Raw genomic sequence first — 27,636 nt, 5'->3', positions numbered from 1 at the left:
GTGTCATCTGCCTTTCTTTCTCCCTCTCCCTAGGGAATGTTAAACTAGTTTACTCCAGCTCTGTAATTTCCGGACAGTACGAGTGAGCCTGCTCTTAGCTTTAACTTTCATTCAGACCCATCCCATTTACAGTAACAAGAGTACATAGCAAGAGAGTTAGTTAGCCACCTTCTGCTTGAATTACACCTTTTGTCATCTCCTTGGCATATAAAACGCTGTCTTACATTCATATGCTGTAATGTGGGAGTAACCTGAGGCAGCCTGAGCATAGGAAAATCTGTATATGTAGGAAAAGAAGGGGAGTTGCCTTAAGCAAGACAACCTTATTTGACCCTCCTCCTTCCTTTACAGCTGGTGTTCCTTGAAGCTGGGACAGAGAAGAATGAGGGGACTGAGGCTAAGGCCAGATGTTGGCATGAGGCATACGGGAGCTGAACAGGTTTTCTCCATGCCTTCCTGCCAGTGCCCATTAATTCTGAGCCACAGTGCCCTCTGTCATTCCAGCTCTTGATCCTCTCCCTTAATTCTTCTATTTATACCTTCTGAGCTGGAGTCTCCTTTCTTATGTGCCAGTTTTACACCAGTGTAAATTCATGTCTGTGGATTTGTTCCTGGCTTACACCTTACACTTACCTATAAGAGAATTAGACTCATCACTTCTAGGCACCACATAGAGTATCCCCTATCCCTTGATTCTGCTAAATACTATTCGTTCCGATTTTTCATCATTCTGTTCCAACACACAGTAACCTGCTGTTATTCCAGTGCTGTATTCCCACAAAGCACCCCTCAATGCTGCTGCTAAATCTGTACCACGGACAGTATGTACCTGCAGTTTCCTCCATGCTGGGCTGCTCTGGGATAAATGCTTCCAGTGTTGTCTTCCCTGGGACCAAGGTCAACAAGGTGACCTCTATCAGAAGCCTTGTCAGCATTACCTCTCCATACTCAGCCTGGTTACTGTAGATTGTCCTTAGGATTGATTAGTGTTCCCTCTAGTACCATTGAAGAACCACTTAAGTATTTGGACCTTCCTGTTCTCTTCGCTGGCCAAACAATGGAAAAGGCCAGGACTTGTCTTGCAGAACTGGTCTAAGTGTGGCATTTTATGTTCTTAATAAAGGTGTGATTATATGAATCACAGTAGCAAAATGTTCTTGCACATACCCCACTCCCTGACTTAAGCCTCCAAGGGAAGCTGTACATCATTCCAGATGACGGTTTTACCTTATACACGGGTCAGCATATAGGCCCCCGTGTTACAGAGTAGTAGCTACTGAGCTAGGATCCAAAAGTGTCCTTTAATGAAGTTACTTGTGGCTCTTTATTGGACAAAAATAAATTCCAACTGGCCCATATAACAAATGAAACTCAACTACAAAAATGTAATGATATTTATTCACACAGCTGCCAGCAAACTCACATGCACTATGAGTCATTCCAGATGTGGATAAAAACAAAGTCTGTCTGTGAAAGTAAGTTTCCTGATCCCGAGGAGACTTGGTTTGGGAGTGGAGCTGCACGCTGACTTCAGCTGTACTCAGAAGAACAGACAGGTTCTCCTTCAAAGGGGGAGGGGGAGAGGAAAAGCCATTTTTTTATTCCTGAAAAGAAAGGAACTAGGAAATTAAAAAGCTACTATACAGCTAGACATACGTATTTTAAAGAGAAGGATGCTTTGGAAGACTTTACTGCTGCTGCTGTTCTATTACAGTGCTCATGCCACTGTGACCCACAAATGGAATAGAGGTAAGATTTAAACATGAAAAACTATTTAAGAGAAAACTTTGAGTTTGTAGATTTGGTCTGAAATTATGTTGCATTCTACATATACTTACATACATATATATATAAAAAAATATAATTTGTCCCTCCCAACTCTGGAATTCTTTTTCTCCTTTAAACAGGTCAGCTAAATAATCATATAGAATTATAATAATCAAATAGAAATATACACATGCATAAGTGCATACAGGTAAAATGATATATGTATTGTATTATAATGCAAATATGCATATATAAAATATGCCAAGAACCAAACCTACTTTATTTTCTCAATTTTTCCTTTCTCATTCTGTCTTCCCTTTCTCCTGCATTAACAAAAATCATTGGTGATGGAAGCTTAAAGCAAAAGCCTTTGCAGTCACAGGTGGCATAATCTGCTGTTCCACCAGGCAGATACTTGGGAATAGTAAACACAACAATGCCTGGATTGTGAAAGGTGCCTAGAAATGCCTATGACCCTACCCTGACAGACTAGCACATACAACATAAGGAAAGTTATCAGGCTTCAGCTGCCACTATGACAATATATAGTTGTGACATATTTGTATTCAAGTGTGTGATAGTAACATATGAAATGTTTTGGGTCTGTTGGATTGCATAGGAGATGCTTGCTTAAAAGCTAGTGATGATGTCCTTTCTCTTTTTCGTTTTATTCTCTCCTCGGTAATTGGCATGGGTTCAGTAGCTGCTTGAAGTGGAGAAAGGAAACACCTCCCAAAAGATTTCTTTGGTTCTGATATTGAACTTCACAGACATTTAAAAGAACTGGAGTCTGTTAAAAACCCAAGCATTCAGGTGCCCCTGTCCCCACCCCAATCTCCCATGTCTTCCTCATTATAGCTGTATAGCTGATTTCTTTCTAGTCTGCTATTTGGGTTTGGTTTTGATTTCGTAGGGGAGGCAATGGCTGAGTGAATCAATGAAGAGTTATGCAGTTCTGCTATGGCTGTATGAATGCTTAGTTGTTCCTTACAGTTAGTGGGGCTCACTGACAGGGCAATGGCCTGGGACTCAGAATGGCAGGTTCTTTCCCCAGCTTCTTCATCAGCCTCTTGGATGATACTGGATGAGTCATTGTACCTGCATATATCTTACTTTTCTCTTACTGTATAATAGATGGTAATGACATCAATTGGCATAATAAAATCCCTTAATTCTGTAGATAAGAGTTCATATTTTCAGAGGTGACACATAAAAGAGTGATAAAATCAGAACTAGATCTGCATATATTAAAAAAACCAACCCTACCTTACCTCTGAAATGCAAAAAAGGAAAAAGGGGTTCATTTCCATGGAAGAATCTCTATGCAATTTAAGGATGTCCTTCAGTTTTGCTAGCACACTTATTTTAATTAACAACACAACCCTAAAAGGAATCCATGCAACTATTAAGGTCCAATTTAACTGCCATGAATATTTAAAGGAAAACATCAGAATTCTATTGTGCCTTTTGGGAAAGCAGATTGTTTTCAATTTGGAAGCTCTAGAATTTGTTTTTGGAGACTTCAGAGGGAAGAGAAGATTCATTGCCTGTTGTGATAAGGAATTCAGTTCTCACAAATACTGTATACAGACATCTGCTGAGGAGGAAACCACATTTCTTCTCCACAGCTGCTGGGACTATTCAGCTCCAAATATGTTTTAGAGGCATGACTCCTTCAATAATAGCTACTTCAGAGAACGTCCACTTGCCTAAACTATCTGTCAGCCCAACCAATGACATCCTAAGTTGCAGTACCTAGAGGGCCAGAGCACTCTCCCAGTTTTTGAATTGCTTAGAAACTTAAGAGAAAATTTGAGTACTGAGGCACGACACACCCTTCTGCACACTCAGAGCTCTTCCCTCCCTCCACAAATGACATCTGGCTGTTGTCTGGGTTAAACCTCAGTCACTAAAGTCTCATCCTATTCCCGATCTAAGCTTTGCAGTGGAAAAGCAAAGTGAGGTCAGCATCTGGTCTGATGGAAATGAAAGACAGATCTGCATATAATCTCCATTTTGACTAGTAGTCCAGATTGTTTACAAACCAGTAGGACAAAGGGTCCTGCTTTAATGATCAACAGTGGTTGTTTGCAATAAAAATGAACAGTCAATATTGGACAAAACAAGGCCCAGCCTTCATTGTTTTTCCACTAGGGGGCACTGAGGCAGCCTTGGATGCCCAGCCCTTGTAGCTAAGTATTGAATCTTTGGCTCAAGAAAAAAGTCAGACGTCAGGAAAAAGGAAGATACTTGCGCTGACTGGTGAGTGGGAACTCTGGACTGCCACCTCCCTTTTCCCTTTGCTTTTGCAAGTATCAATGAATGGAAAAAAACCCCCACAGTTTCTGGAGGAAAACTGAGTGCTGCTGCCTTTTTTTTTTTTTCCCTTTTCCCTCACTTCCCCATCCATTTGTGTTATAAATATCACACCCGCCTACCTAGATCCAGCTGTGGACATTGCTCCAGAAGTCACATGCAAAGCTGGGTCCCTAGGATGGACATGTTCAGAGTAATAAGAAAAAGATCCTGAATGGTGATGCAATAATTTGCTTGTCATTACCTCAGGTTTCCTTGAACCTCTTGCAGGATTAGGTGTATGGCATTACCTTCTCAGATTTTGTGAAGCACCTCTTTAGGAAGAAAAGGTAATGTTAGGTCTCTACTGAGTGATATTCCCTGTGTGATGGTAAAGGTGAGGCCACATTAATTTCTGAGGGTCTCAAATAAGAATCCCAGATCTTAAGAGACGTTTTTGCTGGAGAAACCAAGGAACAAATTCTGTTCACTGACAACAAAAATAAACAAAAAGCCCTCACACAGCTGTGGTAACTAGAGAGAGTGCCGCTGCTTGCCACTCAGTTGCATTCATCAAACTACTCTGATGAGCACCTATATGCTGAAGAGCAGAAGTTAGCTTCAGATCTGCATTATAAGAGCCACCTGCTCCCTCAGGAAAAGCGTCTTAGCAATCCTTATTAGCATGTTTCACCTCAGCTGGCTGTAGTTTATTTGCTACAAGGGCTTCCTGATCCAAGTAAATGGCACACAAACAGTACCATGTTTGCTACATGGTTGCTCAGGGAGCAAAGACGCAGTATGATTTTCTGTGGTTGTGGCTTCTCGGACAGTGGGGAAGCAGCTACAGTGGTAAGTTCACCCCTCAGTGGAAGCTGCAAAAGATGTTGAAGACATAAAACAAGAAGGTAAAACTTTTCACTCATGAATGAAAAAATTATTTATTAGCTATATTAGCACCACTAAGGTTTCAAGCTTTTGGGGAATGACTGTGCTGTGCCTTTGAGACCCCAAAAGCAGTTACTACAGTTGCATTCAGTTCTATCTGGTCCACATGCATTATTTGGTCTTTAGAGCTCGGTGAAAGTCAAATGGTTGTTCCATAACATCAGAGGAACAGTTTGCTCTCCTTAGAGGCTTTCTGCAGAAGGAATTACTTGAAAGAACAGAAGGCCCATCCTCACTGATTTCACCACAACAGTGCAAACTTTTAGTATTTGCTCTAGTGTTGTGGCAACTGAGTTTGTGAGTTTGATGGAACAGCTGCTACATGAGCAACTTTTGCAGGCTGCTTCTGCCTGTGGGCTTAGCTAGAGCATGCTGGCAGCTCTCTGGTGCCAGAAGAGGCAGGACTATGTAGAAAAGAGACAGGCAATATTTAACTTATTCTATATTCTGTGATTATTTGCTGTATACCAGGTTGCTGGTTATCTTGCCGTGTGGGCAAAGGATGAACACCTTGGAGACTAGGGCATGCAGTGCATCCCCCTGCCCTGTGACCTTATTTGCCTCTCTTTCCCTCTCTTCCCCCTCCCATTTTGCATTGCATCCTTACAGCCAGGTACCCCCTTCTTGAGCAACTTGTGGGATTCCACTGCTTACAGTAACACTTGTTTGACATTTTTGGCTTGAACAGACAAGCAAAAGGAATACGGCCTGAACACAGCATGTAATTACAACATAAATGGTCAAACACATATACACACGTATGCTCAGAAGGGCTTGGGTATGCCAGGTTAATGTCTTGTTAAAAACCAAATTGTCCTACACAGTAAGTCGTAGCAAGGAGGCATTAGAAGAATATTTTCTGCCCTTCAAGAAATTAGAAGAAAGTGAAGACAAAAATATGTTTTCAAACAGATCTAAAACACATTTGGAAATTAATGAACTAAGGAGATAAGTAGGGTATCTGCATGGCACAATGGTGTGTGGCACAATGGAGCAGAGATTACAGACCCAGGGCCAAGGCAATCTGCCTGCTTTGCACTTCACAGGACAGTGCAGGGACTCTAGCTGGTGTCCCAGCACGGTGATAGTCACATGCATGAGATGTACCCAAGAGAATGATCTCTGCCTTTCAGCAGCAATCACCTGGTTGGACCCAGTGGCACACCAATATGCCATACTGCTTCTGGCTCTGACACCTTTGCCCTAAGCTTTGCTGTGTGGCACAGACATGGCCCTCCTCTTCCTTGTGGCAGATCCCTTGTGCATCAGCTGTGGTGGCAGTCTGAAACTATTGAACAAAGCGCTACTGCAGGAAGAGCAGAAAGAGAGGACTGAAGAAGGGGCTAAAAATGGATTACTTACTAGTACCTGAGAAAGCTGCTTGGTGTTGTGAAAGGTAGCTAGAATGTAACAGTCTCTGAAAGGATTTAACCTGTGTAGGATAAATATCCAATAAGATAGGGCTGCAGCTGTAATCAAAATCCTTTCTAGCATGTCCTGATTCCCTTTAGGGGCAGACTTAATTAATTTAACCTGCACAGAGGATGATCTCTGAATCAGAATTCACAGTGCACACCTGAAACTGAAAGATGTAAAGGATGCTTTAAAATAAATCAAAGTTCCTAATCTCTTCTAGGGTGATGATGCCAAACTGTGATGAGATCAGAGAGAGGATAGATTATAGAAGCTTCTACATTTTAGTTTAGATCACAGATGGATGTTGTACTCCATAAAAGCAGTCATGCTGTTAGCAAGGAAGGATCTAAGGGATTCTGAGGCTCTTTCTCCAGAGGAAGCAGCCATAAATTGGCTAAAGCTTACTCTCATACAGTCATAAACTAGATGACAATCAAAAGTTAAAAAGATAAATGAGATAGACAATTTTGAAGAAGTCTGGGTAAGCAACAAGTGGAAGACACGTGAGGCAAAGCTATTTTCTCTTTGATATGTGCTAGACTAAGTGAGAACTATGAGCTAGTAGAATCTTTTCAGTAATCCCAGTTCCATCCCAGTACTGAGGACTGGCAAGTCCCATCTATTTGTCTCAGTCCCAGGTATAGAACTGTCATGGGGTCCAGATCAGTGTACACAAGAGTCCTTATGTCCCAGCCAAAGTTCATCTCAGAAGCACCCTCTGCCATTCAAATCCCTCTTCACACTTTCACGTGGAAACAGCTCCTTTCATCTGACCTTTAACAACCATCTCACTGCTCCTAATGCATGCTGTTAAGGCAATGTTCCCTTCCACAGGCAAAGCAGCTCTGTTACAAATGAAATAGCTCATGTACACATGTAAAGATGCAGAGCACTCTGTAAGCCCCCTCCTGACTATCTTATACTTGACTGATGGGCCCAGAGACTCTACTGGTAGCTGGCATTATGCAAACACACAGAGTGAAAAAAAAAATCTTTCCTTCCCCAAAGAACTTTCAGTGTACTTACTTAAGGAGAGGAAGTGTTAGCATCCCCTTTCATTGTGAGGCACAGAGTAATTAAACCACTTGCCTCAGACCTCTTCAGGATTACTCTGTGTGTATGGTCCTGTATGTTGTTAATAGTGATGATTTTTAAAAAAATTCTGTTTCTGAAGCATAAAATGATTTTCTTGTTTTCTCGGGTAAATCGTGCCAGATTCATCAGGAGCGTAATGACTTCTCAGGCAGAAGAAATCTTGTCAGAAGCACTGTATAGTACAATGTCATTGAAAGGAAAGTCAGCAGGTCTTAATGAACATTACCAGGCTGCAGAAGCTCTGATTATTCAAATAGTGACAGGCAAGATGTAAATTGCTGAGATAAAGCACTGAGTGCTGGAGCAATTAACTTTGCATGAGTGCCTGTGCTTGGGTTCAAGGCAGGGCAGGACCCATACAGCCAGCCTAGGGTGCTGGAGATGAACACTGGTGCTTGCCTGCATGCACAGCCTGCACCCACCTTGAACCAGGCTCTGGAAAACCATGCACTCTCTCTCTGTACCTCGTTGGCTCTGCTGCAGGGAGCTGAGTCCATCCAAGAAGCAGAGAAGCTAGGTGGGTACATGGATTCAGCTGCAGCATAACAGGGAGCCGTGCGAGCGTCTTGCTTTGAAGTGGGCAAACCAGTCTGCTCCTTGCTTTAACTTCAAAAGCACTGAAATGTGCAAACCAACACCACTGAAGCCAACAGGAGTTTTGCCACACACAGGAGTGAGGCCACAATCTCGGTCATTCTCTGGCATTTGGTTTCCTGTAGTAACCCTGATTGTTAAAAACTTCCAGCCCAAATGTGTTATTTGTTGGTTAAAGTGGTTTTCAGCAAAATGGCGCTGGCATGGGTGAAGCTAGTGCAGGTCTGCTACATGGGTAGTTGATGGTGGGAAGCAGAGGAGAAAATGTATCAAAGCATCATAAAAAGATAAAAAAACCAAAACAAAACAAAACAAAAAACCCCCAGCAACTTGAGGATAAGCTGCAAATAACTTGTGGAAAGACACACAAGAAACTGCCTCCAAGGGGACAATCACCTATGGGGTATTCTCTCCCACTTGAACGAAATAAAGCCAAGGAAGGGATCCTGTATGCCTCTATTGTTCCTGCATCTTTCATTACCCTGAAATCCGGATTTATTCGGCTGTTTCTGTTGCAGCTTATAATATATCCCGCACAGCATACATGCTCATTCAGAGATATTAAACCAGACTGTCTGCACCACAAGCCACGGGGCTCCCTTGCCTACTCAGTCACTAACCCTTAGCCACTAACTCTTTTTATCCACCCTGAGGTGCTCCATGCTGCAGCAATAACCTGGCTCCTCTTTTATCATTGTCACAGTGCTTGTGGCAGGGCTAGCTCAGTCCTGGGCCTGAAAGTAAGAACAATGTGAGGAGGAGAGGAGCAGAGTAAAATAAGCTCCGCTATTCCCAGTTTCCACAAACATTCCTTTCCTCTGGTGAAAGCGTATGTGGGGCCTTTCCTGGCCCAGTTTGCTGGTTAGGCTTGGCAGCTCCCCCGTTCCCCTGAGATCGGCACACATACCACTCGTCCTCTGGAAATTCCTCCCCAGCCACAGAGAAACAGGTCACCAGCCAGGAGCCAGGCTCCAAACTCACCGAGTCTCTCTCTACTCAGGAGGAGCCAGGTGGGTAGCTGAAAAAAGTTGCTGAGAAAGGGAAAAATAAGTTGTTCAAAGCTCAAAGGTTATTTGGGGGGAAGTGGGACAGTGGAAGGGCAGTGCTGCACTGCAGTCTTGTGTTGGAGACCCAAATGCACAAGGTCTGCCACGATGCTTGTGGTTTCCCCACCCTCTGGCATAGCACTGGGGAAGCAGAACATTCTGGTTAGATTTGCCTAATCGTGAAGAGAGTAAACTGCACTGGACTAGATGTGGATATCTGCTGTGAGCCAGAACATCAGGATTTCATCATCTCCATCTATTTGGCAGGTGGTGCCATGCCCAAAACAGAGCCGATGCTTCTAATCTCTGTCCTGGAAAAAGCACAGACTTTTCAATCTGGCAGGGCTTATTTGAGCCATTGAGAGGGAGAAAAGAGCGGAAAAGGCAAAAGGCAGACATGCTGTGAAAGAATAGAGAAAAAGCTGGAGGTAAAAATGGCAATGGAAGGAGGTAGCATGAATGAGAGGAAAAGAAGAGAAAGGCAAATTGTACAGAGACAGAAAATGCGATAAACGTGGATGGGAAAGATTAAAGCACACATACGTGTAAGATTAGGGTACCTGACCCTTGTCAGCATGGTATGTATCCCCATTTGAACCTACGCTTCAGAAGATGCCCATCTGCCACAGCTGGTCTTCATCTTATCCGTCTGCTTGCCAGGCGTGTGGAATGGCTCAATTTCTCTGGAGCTGGCACTGCCTTTTTCTCACGTAAGCAGGACTTGTGCTTGCTTCTGGTCTGACCAGCCTCTCGGCACACTAGGATGGTGAGATACACTAGCCTGGGCAATTCAATACCGGTCACAGTATACAAGTTAAAGTTACTGCTACTGAATCAGCAATATGTCAAGGTGTCTACACAGCTTTGTGTGTGTGTTCTTTTGGGCTTTCTAAACTATGTAGGCATAAAAAAAGACTTCCCACAGCCCAAGAAACAGCCTGTTTTATTCTACAGAAGCTGCAAGAAACTTGCTGGTTTACAGGGCTCTTGGGCTACAGCATTTCCTAGGCATAGTAACAGTGCCAGGCATAGTAACAGTGCCACAGCTGCACAAGTCCCTTTTTCCCCCTGTCAGCCGCTGGAGGAATGGATCAAGTTCTGCAAGCCCTCAGTTTCCTCCCTGGTTTTCATAACAGTGATGGCACTAAGTTTCTGTGTACGCCTGGCTCTGAAGGAACACAAAGTAATTGTTTATTCAATTTACTTATTAAATGCAGATTTTATGTCTGAGGGAACTGTTCATGTCTTAAGCCCCCTCCTAAAATAAAATACATTTAAGGCATGCCTCATTTTTATTTACTGCAATTGTTCACAGCTTGGCACTGAACAAACTCCATTTCCAGTTAAACACTACTTGTAGACATCCTAATATAGTACAGCCTGTGTTAAATGAAACCATTCATTTGCCATAGTCGCAGCAACTTCTGATTTTCTGGATTGCCATGCCAATTTGGCAGAAAGCTTTGGAAGGTAGTAAGTCTAATGATAAAAACGTATATACTGCTTGTTTTGTTGTTTTCTATCACTGGGTTTTTTAATAAACAGTGCTCAAAGCGGCTGACCTACCCTGATTTGTACTTAGCAAATCTAAAGCTCAGTTGGATCCCCCCAAAGATAAAAGAATAGAGAAGTACCCAAAGGTTTTTCCACCCTGGGGTATCCCATAACAGGAATCAGACACTGTCACCCAAAGATCAGATACAATCAGACTCACTTAGGCTCAAGTGGCAAAGGGCAGTGTGTGAATGGCATGTGTTGAGCTCTCCAGCAGGAGGAGGATGACGATGTGGCCCTGCTTCCACACAGGATGCCTGGGAGAAGTCAGGGTAAAATGAACAGGCAGCACAGTGTCTGAGCTCAGCTCAGAGGATCCCAGTTTTGACGAATGGAGTACTCCTACAAGGTGTCCTCTGTCAACCATCAGGAACAGCCAAAACCTTCTTTCTGGCCCAGACTTGGGGTTTCTAGCTTCATTACTAACCTTCCTGCCTTCCTGTATCAGGTACCTCTCTCACTGTACCCCATCTCTCTCTAAAACCATTCCTGCTGCAGAGAGTGGGAAGACAGCTGCCACTTGGCTGAGGTCTGGGCAATGCTGCATGCTGTGGATGGAGGGAATCCTCCAGGAATGCAGAGCGCTGAGAGGGGATTTAGATGTTTAGCAATGCGACTGAGAAAGATGAGGCAGTCACAAACTGGCAACTGCACAGATTGGGGCTTGTCTTGCCATGGTGCTGTATTTCTCATGTTCAGAGCGGGGAAATGTGGGCTCCAGCTGATGAAGAAATCTGTCTTTTAAAGAGTCTGCCTGGTAAATAGCTAAGTGTTAGCGTTACTGTAAGAAATTGTATTTCCCTAGAAAGACACTCCTTTTCTAGCCAGAAATGGTGTTTAGAGGGCAGGCTGTTGGACATTTGCTGGGAATTTCTGAATGCCCTTCAAACCCTGAATGACTAACTGGATGTGCCACAAACCATCCATTCATCAATCCAGCACACACCCAGTTATGTCAGCCCTAATCTCTGTGCATGCTGCTCACAGCCAGCATGGTCCAGCTGAGGTGAACTCCAAAGCTGAACGACATGTGCCCATATATCCTCCAAAGGAACATATGAGAGCTCCTCGGTGAACTATCACCGTCAAGGCAAAGAGCTCAGTTTCTACTTGCACACATTTGTCACTGAGGTAAATGTAACCAACTCATCATGTCTTAAATAATCTATACTCCTCCTTCCTCTCTATTTACATGATTGAAGATGGAAGTGTGTATCATGTCCAGCTAGCTTTTCAGATCCATCTATGATGCTCCCCAGGAGCTTTTCGCTTTTGGTTGAATTTGTGCTGCCAAACATGTCATAAACTATTAAAGAAGTAAATTTATCTCCCCTGATGCCTCTGTGTATGAATGCTGCTGAACCCGAGGCTGGACCTCAGCACTCCCTGAATATCTGCTCGCTGAAGTGGAAAAAAGTGCTAGTCCTTCTCACTGCAATTCAGCTGGGAGCAGCTACTTGAACATATGGTGGTTTACTTATTTGTTTTCAAAGCCCAGTGCATGTCCTTGTGGGTGCTTTTGCTGACAAAGTATCCTGTGGATTATTTAAGCAAGGTTATAATCACCTTCTGAGTACCCTTTCACAACAAACTGGAGCACTCATGTCAGCCTCCCTCTGTAACCCAATGTACTGTGTAACAGCTACTAATCCAGCATGTCCAAGGAGCTCAGCCAGGACAAGCTAGTTTGCATTTTGCTTCATCCTTAATATTTGTGCACTGCTCGGAGGTCAAAACAGAACTTAAAGATTACTAGTACTAGCATTTAGAAGTATAAATATGGGGACAATCAGTCCCTGCCTTATTTTCTGGCCATGCTAAATGTCAACTACTCCTATAAATGATCAGTTTGTTGTATTAGTGTGCTCCAGTATCTCAGACAATGACTACCTCTTACCTATAGACCAAAGACCAGTAATAAAATTCCCCTAATATGGCAAAAGACAGTCATATGAAGATGATGTAAGATGAATGTCAATCCCAGGTTCATAATCAGATGATCTCCGCAAACTTATCTAGGAGATCATCATTACCACCAAGCTGAGGAAGACCTGTCATGCAGAATTATCACACAATGAAGTCTACTGTTTGCAAGGAGTGCTTCTCTAGGGACAACAGATATCAGATTGACCAAAAGATTTTTGATTGACAGCCTATAATGACAGCCTATGGAGTGTATACATGCTGGCAAAAACTTATCTAAGTGAGAACATTTCATTATACAATCTTCAAAGTGTTTGAATTAGTAACAAGAAAGCATAAATCCAGGGAAAGACAGGATGAAATTTACAATGTCAGTATCACAGGAGCTTAACTAATGTGCTTCTCCAGAGTAATAATGTCATCTTTAGCAGTCTCCATGCACAGAGGAGTTAAATCAAAGAACAAATTCCCAGCTGGTTTCAGTCAGCAACACGCTAAAGGTTTTCACTGGAAATCAAGTCTTCCTCCCTTTCTCCAAATTTATTTTTCCTAAGTTTAGAGCATGAGGTTATTAACATTTTTTCCTTAAACATTTACTTAGGCTATTTTCCTGTAAGCAAAAACCTATTTTACAAGTTCACCTCAAAAGACTCTAGAAAAGAATATATGGTAAGGAGGAATAGCACTGAATCAAACGTGGGAAAAATTGGCAGGGTTCTCTTGGGCTGGGAGCCATTGAGGGATGGCATCCATAGGAGCAGGAACTGCAGCAGTAAAAGATGTTGAGTTTTGAATTTTCACCAATTTCAGGAGCAACTGTCAGTATTTTTGTGTCTTTCAGGTCCCACTCCTCAGCAAACAAGATATTTGGATTATTTTGTTGGCTGTAAGACTTTTGTAGACCTGAATCTAACTTTCTTCCCTCCAATCCCAAGCATGTCTTTCACAGCACAGGACTCCCTGTGACCTGGCTACCCATAGAGCAGCATCACAGGGCTGGTGGTGCCATCTGAGGACCTTGTCCACAGTATCCAGCTGCCTTTAAGAATTTGCTGAACCCAGGACAAATACTCAAGGTTCTGGCATGTCTTTCTGTATCTAGTGGTGAGTCCAGTTGTATGTCAGCCTCAGCCTTATTTCAGGAGATTGTGAAACCTGAAAGATCTAGAAATAGTCAGATTTCAGGAAAGCATGAAATAACAATGAACAGTGGAAAAGTGACAGCTTTGTAGAATAGAAATCCCATATTTGCACGGAGCATGGGGAAGGCAGCTATAAAAATAATCCATTTTTCATTCATCCTTCAGATTTCTTTGCTGTGTTTCCGGCAGTATCACAAAGATTGTCTTGGCCCACTATTGATCTCCACACATTGAAATTCACTTATTAGATTTTGTGGATGATTATTTTTGAGTTCTATTAATTTTTTAATATTATTTTCATGCAGATGCAGAAATTAACACAGTGAGGCCCAGACATTCATGCAGGCTTGAACTTGACAGAATAGATGCCTTCTTACAGTGCCCCTCACTCACTGCTGCAGGAGAGATTCCCCTGCCTCTTACCCAGGGATACAACACAGCTTTTCTCCCTTCACGTTCTGCTCAGGTGGCAAAACAGCTGTACTAGTCCAGTTCAGAAACATACCTGAATCAATATTCAGCTCTAAGTTACTTTCTCAGACTTCTTGTCTTTATCATCATTACTAGAAAATACACAATGGTTAGAAAAGGAATTGTCTCCAGAAATAACTCATTTCCTCACAAAAAGGCCCAAGTATACCCCTACTTTTTCTATATTGGGCAAGGCTGATTTATACTCTTTCTCTATCCAGCACATATTCATGTCATTAAGAAAACCAGCACCAGGTGCACTGACATTTGGAGCTCAATGAACAGCTGGAAAGGCAGCTGGGGTTTCCCTGTTTTTAAAGAACAAGTGAAATCCCAGAGCAGAGGAAGCAGAAACCTGGGATTTATGTATTCTCCTCCTAACAATTTATTTCAATAGGATGCGGATTTGAAGGAAAATGGAAGACAATTCTGGCTCTTTCTAATCTGAGGAAGAAGAAATAGTCAATATAATGTTTATTATGCCTCAGTTTTGAGCTGCAATATTGATAGTGAGTTTGAGGAATAGCTTGTTGTCTTGCGTGTGTGCTAGTATATGTGGGTGAGCAGTTCATACACAAATAAAAAAATAGTTTGTTATCAGTTCAATAATAGTTCCTAACTTCACCATCAAATATTTGAATTTACTTGCTAGTTGAAACAATTCACACACTACTTAAGTGAATAATTCCAGGATCCCCATAATTTCTTCTGGTTTACTATACCTCAACTAACAGCTCCATGATCTCAGTTGGGACAGTTCCCATTGGATAATTCAACACAGCACAATTCAGTTAGCAGTAACAAGAAACCTTCACAATTTTTCTTAACCTACAGATTATATGGCCATAAATTTTAAAGTCAGAATGACCATGTATTTTTATAATTTGGCCACCTGCACAGAATTTCATGTAGTGTCTCTTTCAACAGATCCAATGCATTGTACTTCATTAACACATGTTTCTGAAAAGGCAGACACTTCAAACTGAAAGCCATCATGAGATGGAAATCTTCTAGTTCTGTTGTTAACATGTAGTAGAGTATTGCCATTCTCCCAGATAAAAAGGCAAGGTAATTTCAAAGAAAGAGACCTCCTAAATCTACATAGTATTGGTCATTTAGATAAAGCATATGATATTGTTCCTACTCTGAATAGACATTTTGTGGAGCTAGTCAATGACAACAGTTAATATTTAGACTGAAGAATCTGAGCTGTCATTTGTGATAATGAAAAAAAATTCATACTGCTCCCTGATAGATATGTGGTTCAAACTGGATCTTTGGTTCCTTTCTCACCATCTATTCTGGGAATAAATTTTAGATATTCTTTGTGCTGGTTGAATTCACTCTGTTAAAAGTTCTGGGGGATGTAAGCGTAGGAGGGAAAGAAGTGTTTGGCAGCTAATGGTCGTGCAGCTGATCCTCACCTCTAGCAGGAGCAATGACTACACTAGTTGAGGTGGCTGTCCACAGAAAGGAGCCCATTAGTTTGATGGTTAGATCAAGGGTGTGTAGGCATGAAGAAGGGTAGGGCTGATGTCCATCATTACATCATCTGAGAACTGGACTGTCCTAAAAGTAGTTGGACCACACTTGCATTGGGAGTTTCTTACATCTAGGAGTACTGCTGGTGTAGCAGCTGTGATAGGGAGTGAGACAGCTAAAATCTACCACTCTCTTATTGGTTTGCTTTTCCCCTTCATTCATGACCAGACAGAATGCTGGCTTGACTTACTGTGTGGCCACGCAAAGTAGTGTCAGCACAAAGGGAAGGAGGGAGAGCTTCACTGTGGGTCCAGCATGCCAGACTGCCCCTTGCAACTGCAGCTGTGATGAGGTCAGCCTCAGCAAAACCCTAGCTTCTCAGTTGCCCTTGTCTGCCAGGAAACCAAGGAAGCCCGAGTGAAAAAGAAAGTAAAACAAATGTGAAAAAGCCATTTTAAACCACTGGACAACTCTCCTCTTCTCGTGTATCAGCTCTGTGTAATATTATACCTGAGAGGAGGTGGTGCAGGGCTTGAACCCCCCATTTTGGGCTCTGTGATGCCAGTATAAAAAAAGCAGAGAACCGGAAAGAGAGAATTTGTTTTGAAGGGCTTTCTTTTCAGAGCAGCAATAGCATGATGCATAAAGCTGTTGGAGCTGCTGCAGCTCTGTCTTTTCACATGAAGCAGAGCTTTGATTTCCACTACTCTCACTCCATTGTTTAACAGGAGTCATCCACTTCACTCTGCTCCTAGGCTCCTTCCCTACGGCTCAGCACATAAACCCCAGCTCCTACCTGTATTACTTCCCTCCCTTCTCTGCTCCTTCCTGAGTGGATTGGATCATCATCGTCAGATTCCTTCACTTGCTCATTTGTAAGAAACATTTTCAAATTTATTTCATTAAGATTGCTTTGTGTCTTCTCCTTGTATAAGGGATGCTGTAAGCAACACAGATTGGGAAGGAGAGCTTGCAATGAAGAAGGGATATAAAGCACTGGTTCATTTTCCAACTCTGCCTGAAATTTCCTGCGTTACCAATATTGCTTATTGCTTCTGTGTTAAACCTGTGGAACAGAGTTGATATTTCCTTTATTGTTTCCCTTCACTCATACAGTGTTTGCCATAGCCTATCCCTAGTTCCAGGTAATATGGCAGCAAACTGAAGGACAACAATATATTTCATGTACCTTCAGTTTCTTTGCGTGCATTTTTTCTCTCCATGCCTTCTGTGGCAACTTTACTCCAGCACATTAAAGGCCTGTCTTGGCTGACTGCAGCTTTTTTTTTTGTGAGATTCATAATTACAGGTGGGGACACCCTCCTTATGACCAAGGGAAGAATAAATAACAGTGTATATTGCTACAGGCTGCTACAGATGAAAATGCTGCATAATGGAAATTTCATCTGACGGAATAAATTCTAGACCATTCTAGTTGGTTGATGCCAGACACATCTTTGAAACCATTTTACTTAAATAATAATAAAAAAATCCCTCCGTGTCTCACATACACACACTCAGAGGCATCATTTCCTTCTCCAGCAAGACACAGTTCTGTAAACATAAGGGGGTTTTTGGTCTTTCTAATACACCTTCACATTTCTTACTCATGCCAAGTAGCTAGAAAGGCTATAACCACTCTAGATTTTATATAGAAACTATTGCACGTTAATCTAAAATAACACATCTCAGGACATTTATGAAGAGCAGAAGTTATGTTGGAGTGGGTTCTGTTTTATGGAACTGGGATATTCTTTTAGAATACATGTGTTTCTTTAAAAAAAAAAATTACTAAAAGATAACTTTGAAAAAACTTTGAAAAAACTGTTTTTGTGAAGATCCAAGGATTTGAATACAGTCTGTTATTAATTCTAAGTGTTTTAAATGGATTTTTTTTTTTTTCTAAGAACAGTGTTGCCCGTTAACAACTTTTGTAGGGAGATCTACTTCCTGCATCCTTACTGACAAAACTTCGACATTCGAGATGGACCTTTTTGCTCTTAACCACTCTTTTTATAACTAAAGAAGAAACAAATTACTATTTGCACTTTTAGCCAACAGGCAGGAATAAAGTGAGACCATTGCCACTATGGATTTTAGTCTTAGGAGCCAAGATAGCAAGGATGTGGAGCTGAAAGTAAAAAAAAAAAAGGCAAATTCTCTTGGTAGCTACTTTTAAAAATGTGCTAGTTCATGTTGGTTTGTAATTAAAATGTCTTCTCCATCTCACAGCTGTGTTCTCCTAAGGGGCATTGGGATTTAATCTCCCAGTAATAGAGATTTAAATGTATGAAAGTTGGAATGCACAAGCCTTTGCATTGCACTTGTTGTCATGAGAGGTACTTGCACTTCCAGATACAAGTTTCAGAAGCTAGCCTACAGCACTGAAGTGTTTTTCCTTGTCTTTCTAGGTATTTATGTGTGTTTCCCTTGTTTTATTCCTCTTATTCTTCCTCCAGCTTCCCACGCTTTCAATTTTTCCTATGCTAGGGCAAATTGTTCAATCACATCTAATACAGCAGTTTTGATACAGAAAAGCAAAAAGTCAGGAAGCATAGAGGAACTATGCCTGAGCACACTCTGCTGCAGGTCTGGCTAGCCAGACCCAGGGCAGTATAAATACCTTTCAGGTGGTGCAAACACATACTTCTGGGGATAAGGAAAGTGCAAGACAAGAAGCAAAGGATGGGGTTACTATGCATGAAACCTGTTCATCACTTAGTAGCACTGCACTTTTTGTGATTTATGTTACTACTTTCACTGCCCACCACACACCCCCATAGGCAAACACCACTTCACCCTGAAGGAAGCATTGCTTCTCATACCAATATCTGCAGCAGGTACAAAGCAACAATGACTTCTAGGAACTGCCCAGCAGTCACTGCAACAAAATACATTCATCCAGCCTAAATCACTCGTAATTTTTGCATGGCATTATAATGGCTGCTGTGTCTGCCTCTACAATCACCTTGTGGACAGTGCTGATTTCATTTGCTTTGGCAAATGCTTGAATTCATCTTGAAGAATCATCTTCATCTTTCAAAGAAGTCAGTGCTAGTGGGAAAATCTGTTATCAGGTTATCAACAAATATCTTCTCTTGACAGGAGACTCTGGGTGTGCTAAGACCCTTTTAGTGTAGGTTCCAGGCAGGTTAGAGAAAAATGTGGTGACACAAGGAAAATTTCCAGCTCACTAGTGAAACCAGCAATGCTCCAAGCTGACTAACAACAAGCTTAAAAGGGATATGCATCTGGCACAGGAGATGGCTCTTTTGGCTCTTGCAGAAGCTTGCGTGTAAAGAAGGCTCAGCATGGCAATACTTTATTGTTTATTTATTTTCCTAGCTATGTGATGTTTAGGCTAGGGAAAAACTCACACCACTGGAGCATAATTCAAATGCTTTGTTTCTTTGGGCTTGTTGTGGGGCAGAACAAAACAGCAGTAGCCAATGAATGTATATAAATATGTTTTTCATACTTTACTATGCCTTCATGAACAATAACCTAGAAAGTTTTACATTTTCCTTTCATTTAGGGGGCAGTATGCATGTTTGTTTCCATGCACCAATGCACTCCAGCACTGAATAACTGTTCTGTAGTAAATACTTTTATTCCCTGCTTTACCAATAAGACAAAGCCAAGTAGGGAGAAATTGCTGTCATTATAATTTGGGATGCATTAACTTCTTCTTATTGAGGTCTAGGAGTCTGAACTTCAAAAGCTTTGAGCAGGAAAAGGAATCTTTTGCTGTGAGGGATCAAGCTGGATGTACTGCTGAGCTTGTAGCCGTTTCTCACTACTAAGAAGTGGTTGTGAGCTTGCAGTAAAAAGACATTTTGGTGGTCTGAGAGCATATGGTCTTGTTAATCCCTGTTATGGCTGCTGGTGAACACATAAAGGAGTTTCAGAGATAGCTTTTCATTTTTAGATCCATCACTGTACAGGAACTGCTGCTGCCTGTGTAACTGCTCCCTGCTTTGCACTCCCAGAAATAGGGGCTTGTCCCAGGAAGTCAGTGATACCCAGAAAAATGATTTTCATGAGTTACTTTAGAGTCAGGTCCTAGTAATCTAAGACAGGAGGACACAATTGGCAGTCTGCTGACTGAATTTGGCTTATAGGACAACTCCAGCTGGGCTGCTGCTTTGCCTTACATCAACAGGCAACTCCCCTTTGCTTTGCTTGCAGGGAGTCAGGAGTTTTGGCTCACAAGTCCTTCTTGTTCCTCTACTCGTCCTGTCCTTCATGAAAGGAGTCCCACTGAAGCAATGAGATAGCCCTTTTCCATGCCTCTGAAGTAAATAAAAATAATTCCTACTGAGTCATGACCTCAGTTAATCTGTGGTCATGTCCCAGAGCCCTGGGGAGCTATACGTGCTTTGGAGCAATTGGCCTGATCCATTCTTTTGGCTTCATACCTTTTCAGAGAAAAAAAATGCACTCAATTTTTTGATGATGCACTCAATTGAGCACTCCTGCAGCTATGCTCTGTACTTGCTGAGCAAACACATCACTGGCAGCAGTTGGGAAATGGTGAACTGGAAAGCAAAACTAAACATCTGTAACATTACCAGTAAAACTACACGGAAAACCTGAGAGACCATCACAAATGTTTATTACGAGGTCAATGAGGTACAGAAAATTCTGACATGGTATTTAAGACAGATGAAAGCATCTTTTAAGTAAAGCTATTGTCAGCCTCAGATGTGACAGTATGTTTAAACCTTAAAGAAATTTCTAAACTGTCATAAGCTAAATAGTTAAAAGCAAGCCAATGAGTTGGCAAACACAGCTTCAGCTTTTGTTTAAAAACCTGGATAGTGGAGTTGAGTCAATAGAGTCATGGGAGACTGGACAGACTCCTGCAGTGAGCAGTGCAGACAACAGGGATTCCTGCACCACATTTTGACAAGCAGTTTTAACCACCCTTAGGAGTAGACTTGTTGCTGCCCACTGTCTTTAGGCATAAGCAGTGATGTAGTCCAGGGCATAGGATGAGGCTGTTCAGGGTTGGGCACGTAGGCTGGGAGTGCATGTCTCTGCTCAGCCCACTACTCCCATCCACCTCCAGCCCTGAGGCCTCAATGGGCAGCAAGAGAGGTCAGATCAGGGAGCTCTTCTAAGGCCCCTCTGAAGAAGGGACACAGATAGACAATGGAAAATGTTTTCAGTAAAGGTAATAAAAAAATCTTATTTTTCTTACCTCATCCCTGTCAATCATAAGCTTTTTATTATGTGACTGTTCAGCCATCAGGACATAAGCACCCACATCTCCACTGAGATGTCTCGACGCATTTGTAAGAGAAGTAAAATCAATAAATCACTACGAGTCTCTTCACTGACTTCAGAGATCACTGGGTTGGGCTTTCTGTTGCCAACACCAATCTCTGCTCAGACATTCACAGCTACTGCCATTGAAACGAATTAGCTGCAGCATCAACATAAAATGACGTACATTGCTCTGCATCTTCCTATGGAAGATATGCTTGGTAGCTTTACATGGAACTCCATAGGGGAAGAAAATAGTAAAGATATGGTAAGTCACAGTGATAGTCTTTTGCTGTTCTTTGATAGTGCCCAGCTAACTCATGTCAGATATGGAAGTAAATGCAGGAAGAAGTAAAGTCAGCAGAAAAGCTTCAAGTAGAATTTGCTATCACTAAATCCAGAAACTGGCTTCAACTCTTTCTCTGTCTCAGCTTTTGTGCCAAATTTACAGGTGTGTTAAGTAAATGTAATGAAAATCAGAGAATGCTTGCTCTGAATGCTTACACAATCTCAGAGGAGCTCGTGAATTTATGGAGAGGACTGTGGAGGGAGTGAGTGTGGAAGTATTTGACTATTGTGCAGAAAAAGAAAGAAAGGGAAGGACTGAAATAAAATGGAGATCAGGAAAATCAGATCATTGTGACAAATACAAATGAGCTCTGAAAGAGTTCCTGAGTAGATTCTCTAAGAACTGTAACAAAGTTTGATATGTTTTGGGAACAAGATAATGAGATCAGGGAGTCAGTGCTAGCCTGGTCCCTGAAGAGGATGGCATGCTTTTGATGCGCATACAAAGTCCTTTCTCACAATCTAGCAGCTGAGGCCCTCGTCCCTTTGAATCTTCTAACCTAACTCATGTTATCCTGGGAACACCTGGGTAGGAGAACCCATCTGCTTTCTGAGATTCTGTGTTTCAGCAAGTGGGTCAGTACTAAATTGCTAACGTGGTATTCATTTTTGTGCAAGTCCTTCACTGGGGCTTTTCTGGGTGAGCGGTGATGAGCTGAATTTGATGGCTTCTAGCTCAGCTCCATGGTGGGAACCTGCACTTGGCCTGAAAGCTAAAAATGATTGATGTGGTGACAATAAGCACGAGAAAACTGAAGGAAGATGCCACAGACACCTTTTCCATGGCTTAAAGTATATTTGAGATGTAAACCACCTGCATATGTAAAGGTATTCTCTACTCTGAGGCCGTTTCCACTGAAAGAGGATCTAAAAGAGATAAAAATGAATTGTCATCATTATGGACTGGATTTCTGCCAGCTGCTTAGCAATTAGAGTTTTAATTGCCCAGTAATAAAATGTTTAATTACTCAGCAATTAGTGTTTGAAGTTTCAAGAGCTTCACATGCACTCAACAGCATTCTCAAATTGCCAAGAACAAAAGATGGAATAGCTCCAGTGTGCCTCAGCAAAACTCTGAGCAAAAGGGGTGAACATCAGAGATAGAGTAGCAGCAGAAAATGGGTATAGCCCAGTTGCCAGCGGTCAGCCAGGCAAGCATTCTTGCAGAGTAGAACCTGCAGGCAGCTTGTGACCTTTCCCAAACTCACCACCTCCTCAGCTGTGCCAGACAAGATGGACGGGTGTTGAAGGCATCATGCCGGGGAAAGGCTACTGCAGAGACCAAGTCCTTCTCAACATGTCTGTTCTTTTACTTGGCACATTCATGGTCTGTAACGTAGAATTAGATGTTTTCTATACTCTAGACTGTACAGGTCATTGATTCCACAAATACTCTAACTCACTGGGGTGCTGAATTCAGGGGCTATACATATGTTTTCTGTCTCATTTCCATGAAATAATATTTGTAGTACACTTCACGGTAGTGAATAAATATCTGATCATAGCAGACTTTGTTGTTTCTAGCTATAACACTGTGAAGTATTTAAGTCATAATAAACTGGGATTCACCTCACTGAATGTAGCTGTCTTGCCTAAGCTGGTAACAGGCCCAATGAATAGACATAGGCATCTCCAAAGGGAGAGTCCCTCCAGATATATATGCTCAGGACAGACGAGGCGATCTACTATGGAGGAGTTGTTTTTATTAACTAAGGAGAGACTAACAGTTAGGCAGCTGAAATCAGGAGAAATATAAGGTCTTAGAAGTGTGATGGTAGGAGAATGGCCTGAAGAAAGAAGGCTTTTTTGAGGGTCAGTATTAATTTCCCCTTTCAGAGCCAGGAGAAGAATATGTTTTCCAGGCAATTCTGATGTTTCAGTTATCATTATTATTCCTTACACCATGGCTACACCTCAGAGTCCCAGGATTGGATTATAAACCACTCTATATTAGACTGTACAGATGCAGGACAAACAGCTAACCTCCATCGCTAGCAGACCAGAGTCAAAGCAGTCCATATCGCCCATTTTATTTACAGTGAGAAGTCACAGTGTAGAGTAACTCTTTGCAAAAGGAAGTTCTTTTGTTGAATCTGCTATTGAAAAGTGCTTCCTCTTTTCAGTGTTTGACACCTTATGGAACCTCCCTTTTCCCATTATTATTTTCCAGCTATGCTTTTCCCAGCTGCTCAGCGATTCAAGAGGTCCTCAGCTGCCTTCCTTAACCCAGTGCTACAAAACTCGCTGGAAGATGTGGTCCTGCTTTATGAGGTTTGGTGTATAAGAGCAGATGTTACCTTCAACCCTAACCAAGACTGGGGTTACTGTCTGCACTGGGGTTATCCATTATCTGTCTTCATGTCACTTTTACTCATTTGTGCAGTAAACCCATTGCTGACTATGTAATAGCTCACCAGAAGGGAGGGAACAGACCTGTATATGACAAACTCAGCTCTTTCAGCACTTAAGCAGGCAGCAGTTGCCTACAGTACCTCCAACTAGTGGGTTCTAGTTCACTAACAGGCAAAATGAAAATCAAAGCAAACAGCTTTCTACTGAAAGCAACTTTCTTCCAGAACAGTTACGTATTAACAACATAATCCATTAAAATTCTTTGGTCTGAGTCTTAGTCCCAAATTATTCATTCCAATCATTAAAGACACGAGTACATTGCCAAATAATCCCAAGGGCATGAGTGTCTCACTTCAAAATGATCCAGATCCCCTCTTACAAAGCAGTGGAGACTGCAGATATAATGCACAGTCTGGAACAGTGTCATATGGATGACTAAGGAAAAGTAGCCCACCTGAAGAAGGTAAATGGGTCAAATCTGTCTATCCCATACCTTGAGAAACTGGGACTGGAGTCCAAACAGGGGAGATGGGCAGGGAAGCCACTGCTGTGCTCTCTCACACAGAGCTAGGCCACCGCTGCTATCCCTGGCAGGGTAAACGGCCTTTCCTAGCTCTGCTGCTGTCTCTCTAGTTCCCATGTAGCACCAGCAGCAACTCGTGCCTGTTTTGGACAACAGCAGACTACCTGGATTTTCCTTTTCCTCTCTTCTTTACCCATAGCCTGTCTCTAATTTTTCCAGGTAGGTAACACAGGAGTCCAACATTTACATAGAGTCTATCTGCACCACCTCCAGTCAGTGCAATGAGAGTTTTGTCTCCATTTGACCTAAAGTAAAGAGCTAAGGACACATTGTTAATTCAATTTACTGTGCATAGAGTCTCTTGGAGAAGATAAATAGCTTTCTGTGTTCTGATTTTGTACCAGTTTCTTTTAGCTGAGCTTGACATTGACAAAACTCAGAGGATCTCCATCAAAGATGAGGAGCTTGCTTCACTGAGGAAGGCTGCTAAGTTTGACACCATCTGCAATGAGATTATCCCCAAGAGCATCACAGAGATCCGCAGGCTGAGTAGCATGCTGTCTTCCTACCCAAGGGCCCTCAAGAAAGAAGACTTTGAAAGGACAGTGTTGACCATGGTCTACACAGCCTACAGGGCTGCTCAGTCCCAGGGGCACCAGAAAGACGCTTGGGCTGAATCCTTTGTCAATCTTTACAAAGCCCTGAAGCACGACTTGATGTTTCCATACAACAAAGAGCCATCATAGTGGGAGACTTGATGCAATGGTAACTCAGCCACCTCTTGTGGTTGATAAGGGACACATATAGCACGTCCACCACTTTATTCTGTAAAGAGTTTAATAGTCTGCTTCAAGAAAGATTATTTGTTTTCTAGCTCCCTCTTGTGGAATCCAGTTTCCAGTTCCATGTTAAATGGAGAAAAAAGTTATTTTCAGTCCTGGGAATTCGATTTTCATGCTAGCTTGGGAGGCACATTCTATGACAGGCAAAGAAGGAAGTCCGGTGTACACCCTAGACAGACATGCCCTTGTTTCATCCTGTAGGTTTCCTATAAGCAATACATAAGTATACTATGTTTATGCTTACATACCTATGTGTATGAGCTGGAGAATGCTGATTTCCTAGCTAGGGAAAAAAGTTCATATTTTGGCTGGCCAGAAAAAGAATATTACAAAAACATGCAAAGGCCCTCTGAAAAAGGAAAAGGTTTCATAACTGTCAGTCTAAGAAATTATGCCACATACTATTCATTACAAATATTCTAGTAAATAAGCACTGTCTGATTCACTTCATTTAGCTTAGCCAGTTTTTAATTGCAATAACATTTGCAGAAGACAAAGGGCATTGTGAATACCAGCAGCAAACAATGCCTGTGAACATACTCTCTGCTTCCTAAAGCTGCCCTCCCAAACAGTCTGCAATGATTCTTTTATTATTTGCACATGACTTTGCTTCTGCTCCTTGTTTTTTGAAGGGAACACGTCCGCAGCAGAGTCAAAGGCCCTGTTTAATTTAATGATGACATATTTTTCCTGGTTCTATCACTTGAACATAGGCCATCTAAACCCATGCTTCAGAACCCTCCTGAGGCAAGGGAGGAAGGTGCATTAAAACACGGTGCTGAATTTAGCAGTGTGGCTCATTTTTGGTGATAAATTATATATTTACTTGTGCGTGTGTGTATGTATGTGTGTATATGTTCATGCATAGCTGTGCATGTAAGTTCTGAGTACATGGAGAATTCTAAATTGTTCAGTCAGGGAACAATTTTGCCCAATCACTTAACAGAAAAGGACATTCATCAATCCAGCGATGAGAACTATAAATTTGGGAGCAGTGGAGAAACAGTACTTGTTTACAGCAAAAACTGTTTGTAGAAATAGTGCAACTGATTATTATGAATTACAAAAAAACATGGACAGAAAATGGACAGAAAAAGAAGATAAATCTTGTCAGACAGATGACTGGCATTGAAAAATGCAAACTCTTCTAGAGCAAATCTGCTACATTTTATAAACAAGTTACACAGACTCTGTTTCTCTGTTGGCATTAGAGGCTCTTCTACTTCCAGAGCATGGGAAAACAGCTGAACATTTATTTCATCCTTTCATACCTGCACTCCCTATTTTTCGATCTGCGTAATATTTTAAGGATAAAATCACAAATCTCTGAGGTTGTAAAAAAGAACTGAGGTTTCCAGTCCCTGTTCTGAATCACATTTAAGTGCTTTTGCGTCACTTGAGCAAAAGGGATGAACCCTTCTGTGTCCCTTAACAGGGATACTCCAAGGACTGGAGCTGAAAAAATCCACCCAGCACCACCTTGTTGCAGCAAACAGAAAATAGTGCAAGCAGCCAGAGCACACTGGGTTTGGCAATTACCCATGGGAATGTGGATCCACAGCAGCCTTAGGGACAGGCAGCTGGACAAAAGGCTTATAAAAGGCAGTCAGTCCTGTTTCTTACAGCAGTTTCTGTATCTGTATGCATGACTGTGCACGTTTGCATTTAGATGCACTTATGTGTAGGTGCACTTTCATACCTGAAGATGTTTGTTGGCCATCTTCAAAGCCTGGCTGGCAAAGGAAACTGAAAACCTCAACCACAAAGCTATGAGTCACAAGCATCTCCATCTCCTCTGCTTGCACACACAGCTCAGGGCCTACAAAGCAGCCTTGCGCTACAGCCCACATGCTCTTTAAGCCTTGAGCATTGACACTGATCTTGTGTTTGTGTTTTCTTCCCATTCCATGCTTTATAAACACATGGAGGGGAAATGCCTTAAAGTGCACTCCTGCCTTTCCAGCTCTGCTTCTTGGCTCCCTGAAGCACCACTTGCTAGAAGAGCCTGGAAGCAGAGTGATTCATAAATCTCTTACAGCCAGTGGCTCCAAGTCTGCAAAGATAACAAGAGTGAGCACCACAGCAAGCATTCTAGCAGTTACCATCCAGAGAAATACCTCCCAGTCATGCTCCTCACCCCACAACAGGACTGTCCAGCAGTCAGAATTTACTCATCAGTAAGTATCCTATAGAAAAGAATTACAGATAATTTTGAAAATCCAATCCCTATGGCATACCTTACAAATTGGTAGTTGAAACCTTCATCTCCTCAACAGAAAATAAAGTTTTTCTGAGTTTGTTTCCCTCTTCCCATTATCATGCATCATGTAGAAAAAAGATTTTTTTCTTGGGAATATGCTTGGAGTGCTCAGGTTAATTTAACAGAGACTATCAATGTTATAATAAAAATATTCTATATAAAACTAATTGGTTTTGCATTGTATTGATTCCAGTGGCAGATTTACCATTTAGCAACTTGCAGCTTGAATAATTGGTTATATCTCAGACTGTGAAACTCTTCATGGGAGTAACAGTATGAGAGAAGAAGGAACACCCTTCCCTTTGATGGG

General features: G+C 42.0%; 1 protein-coding gene across 1 annotated transcript; it reads left to right on the top strand.

The window, feature by feature from the left end:
• Window positions 1-1,107: 1,107 nt before the first annotated feature.
• Window positions 1,108-26,389, top strand: FAM180A (family with sequence similarity 180 member A). Its single transcript, XM_030480586.1, has 3 exons — window positions 1,108-1,749; window positions 23,520-23,620; window positions 24,629-26,389. Exons 1-3 carry the CDS (start codon window positions 1,674-1,676, stop codon window positions 24,968-24,970), a joined length of 519 nt encoding a protein of 172 aa, XP_030336446.1. The 5' UTR covers window positions 1,108-1,673; the 3' UTR covers window positions 24,971-26,389.
• Window positions 26,390-27,636: the final 1,247 nt, after the last annotated feature.

The sequence above is a fragment of the Strigops habroptila genome, chromosome 3 (genome assembly GCF_004027225.2).
Source record: "Strigops habroptila isolate Jane chromosome 3, bStrHab1.2.pri, whole genome shotgun sequence".
NCBI lineage: Eukaryota > Metazoa > Chordata > Aves > Psittaciformes > Psittacidae > Strigops > Strigops habroptila.
This window is presented reverse-complemented; position numbering and strand designations above follow the sequence as displayed.

What these genes read in the sequence shown, in the direction of transcription:
- FAM180A (XM_030480586.1), top strand. Translation starts at nt 1,674, where the DNA reads ATGCTTTGGAAGACTTTACTGCTGCTGCTGTTCTATTACAGTGCTCAT. An exon ending in GACCCACAAATGGAATAGAG is followed by an intron (nt 1,750 to 23,519) that starts GTAAGATTTAAA and finishes ATTATTTTCCAG; the next exon opens with CTATGCTTTTCCCAGCTGCT. An exon ending in ATGTGGTCCTGCTTTATGAG is followed by an intron (nt 23,621 to 24,628) that starts GTTTGGTGTATA and finishes ATTTTGTACCAG; the next exon opens with TTTCTTTTAGCTGAGCTTGA.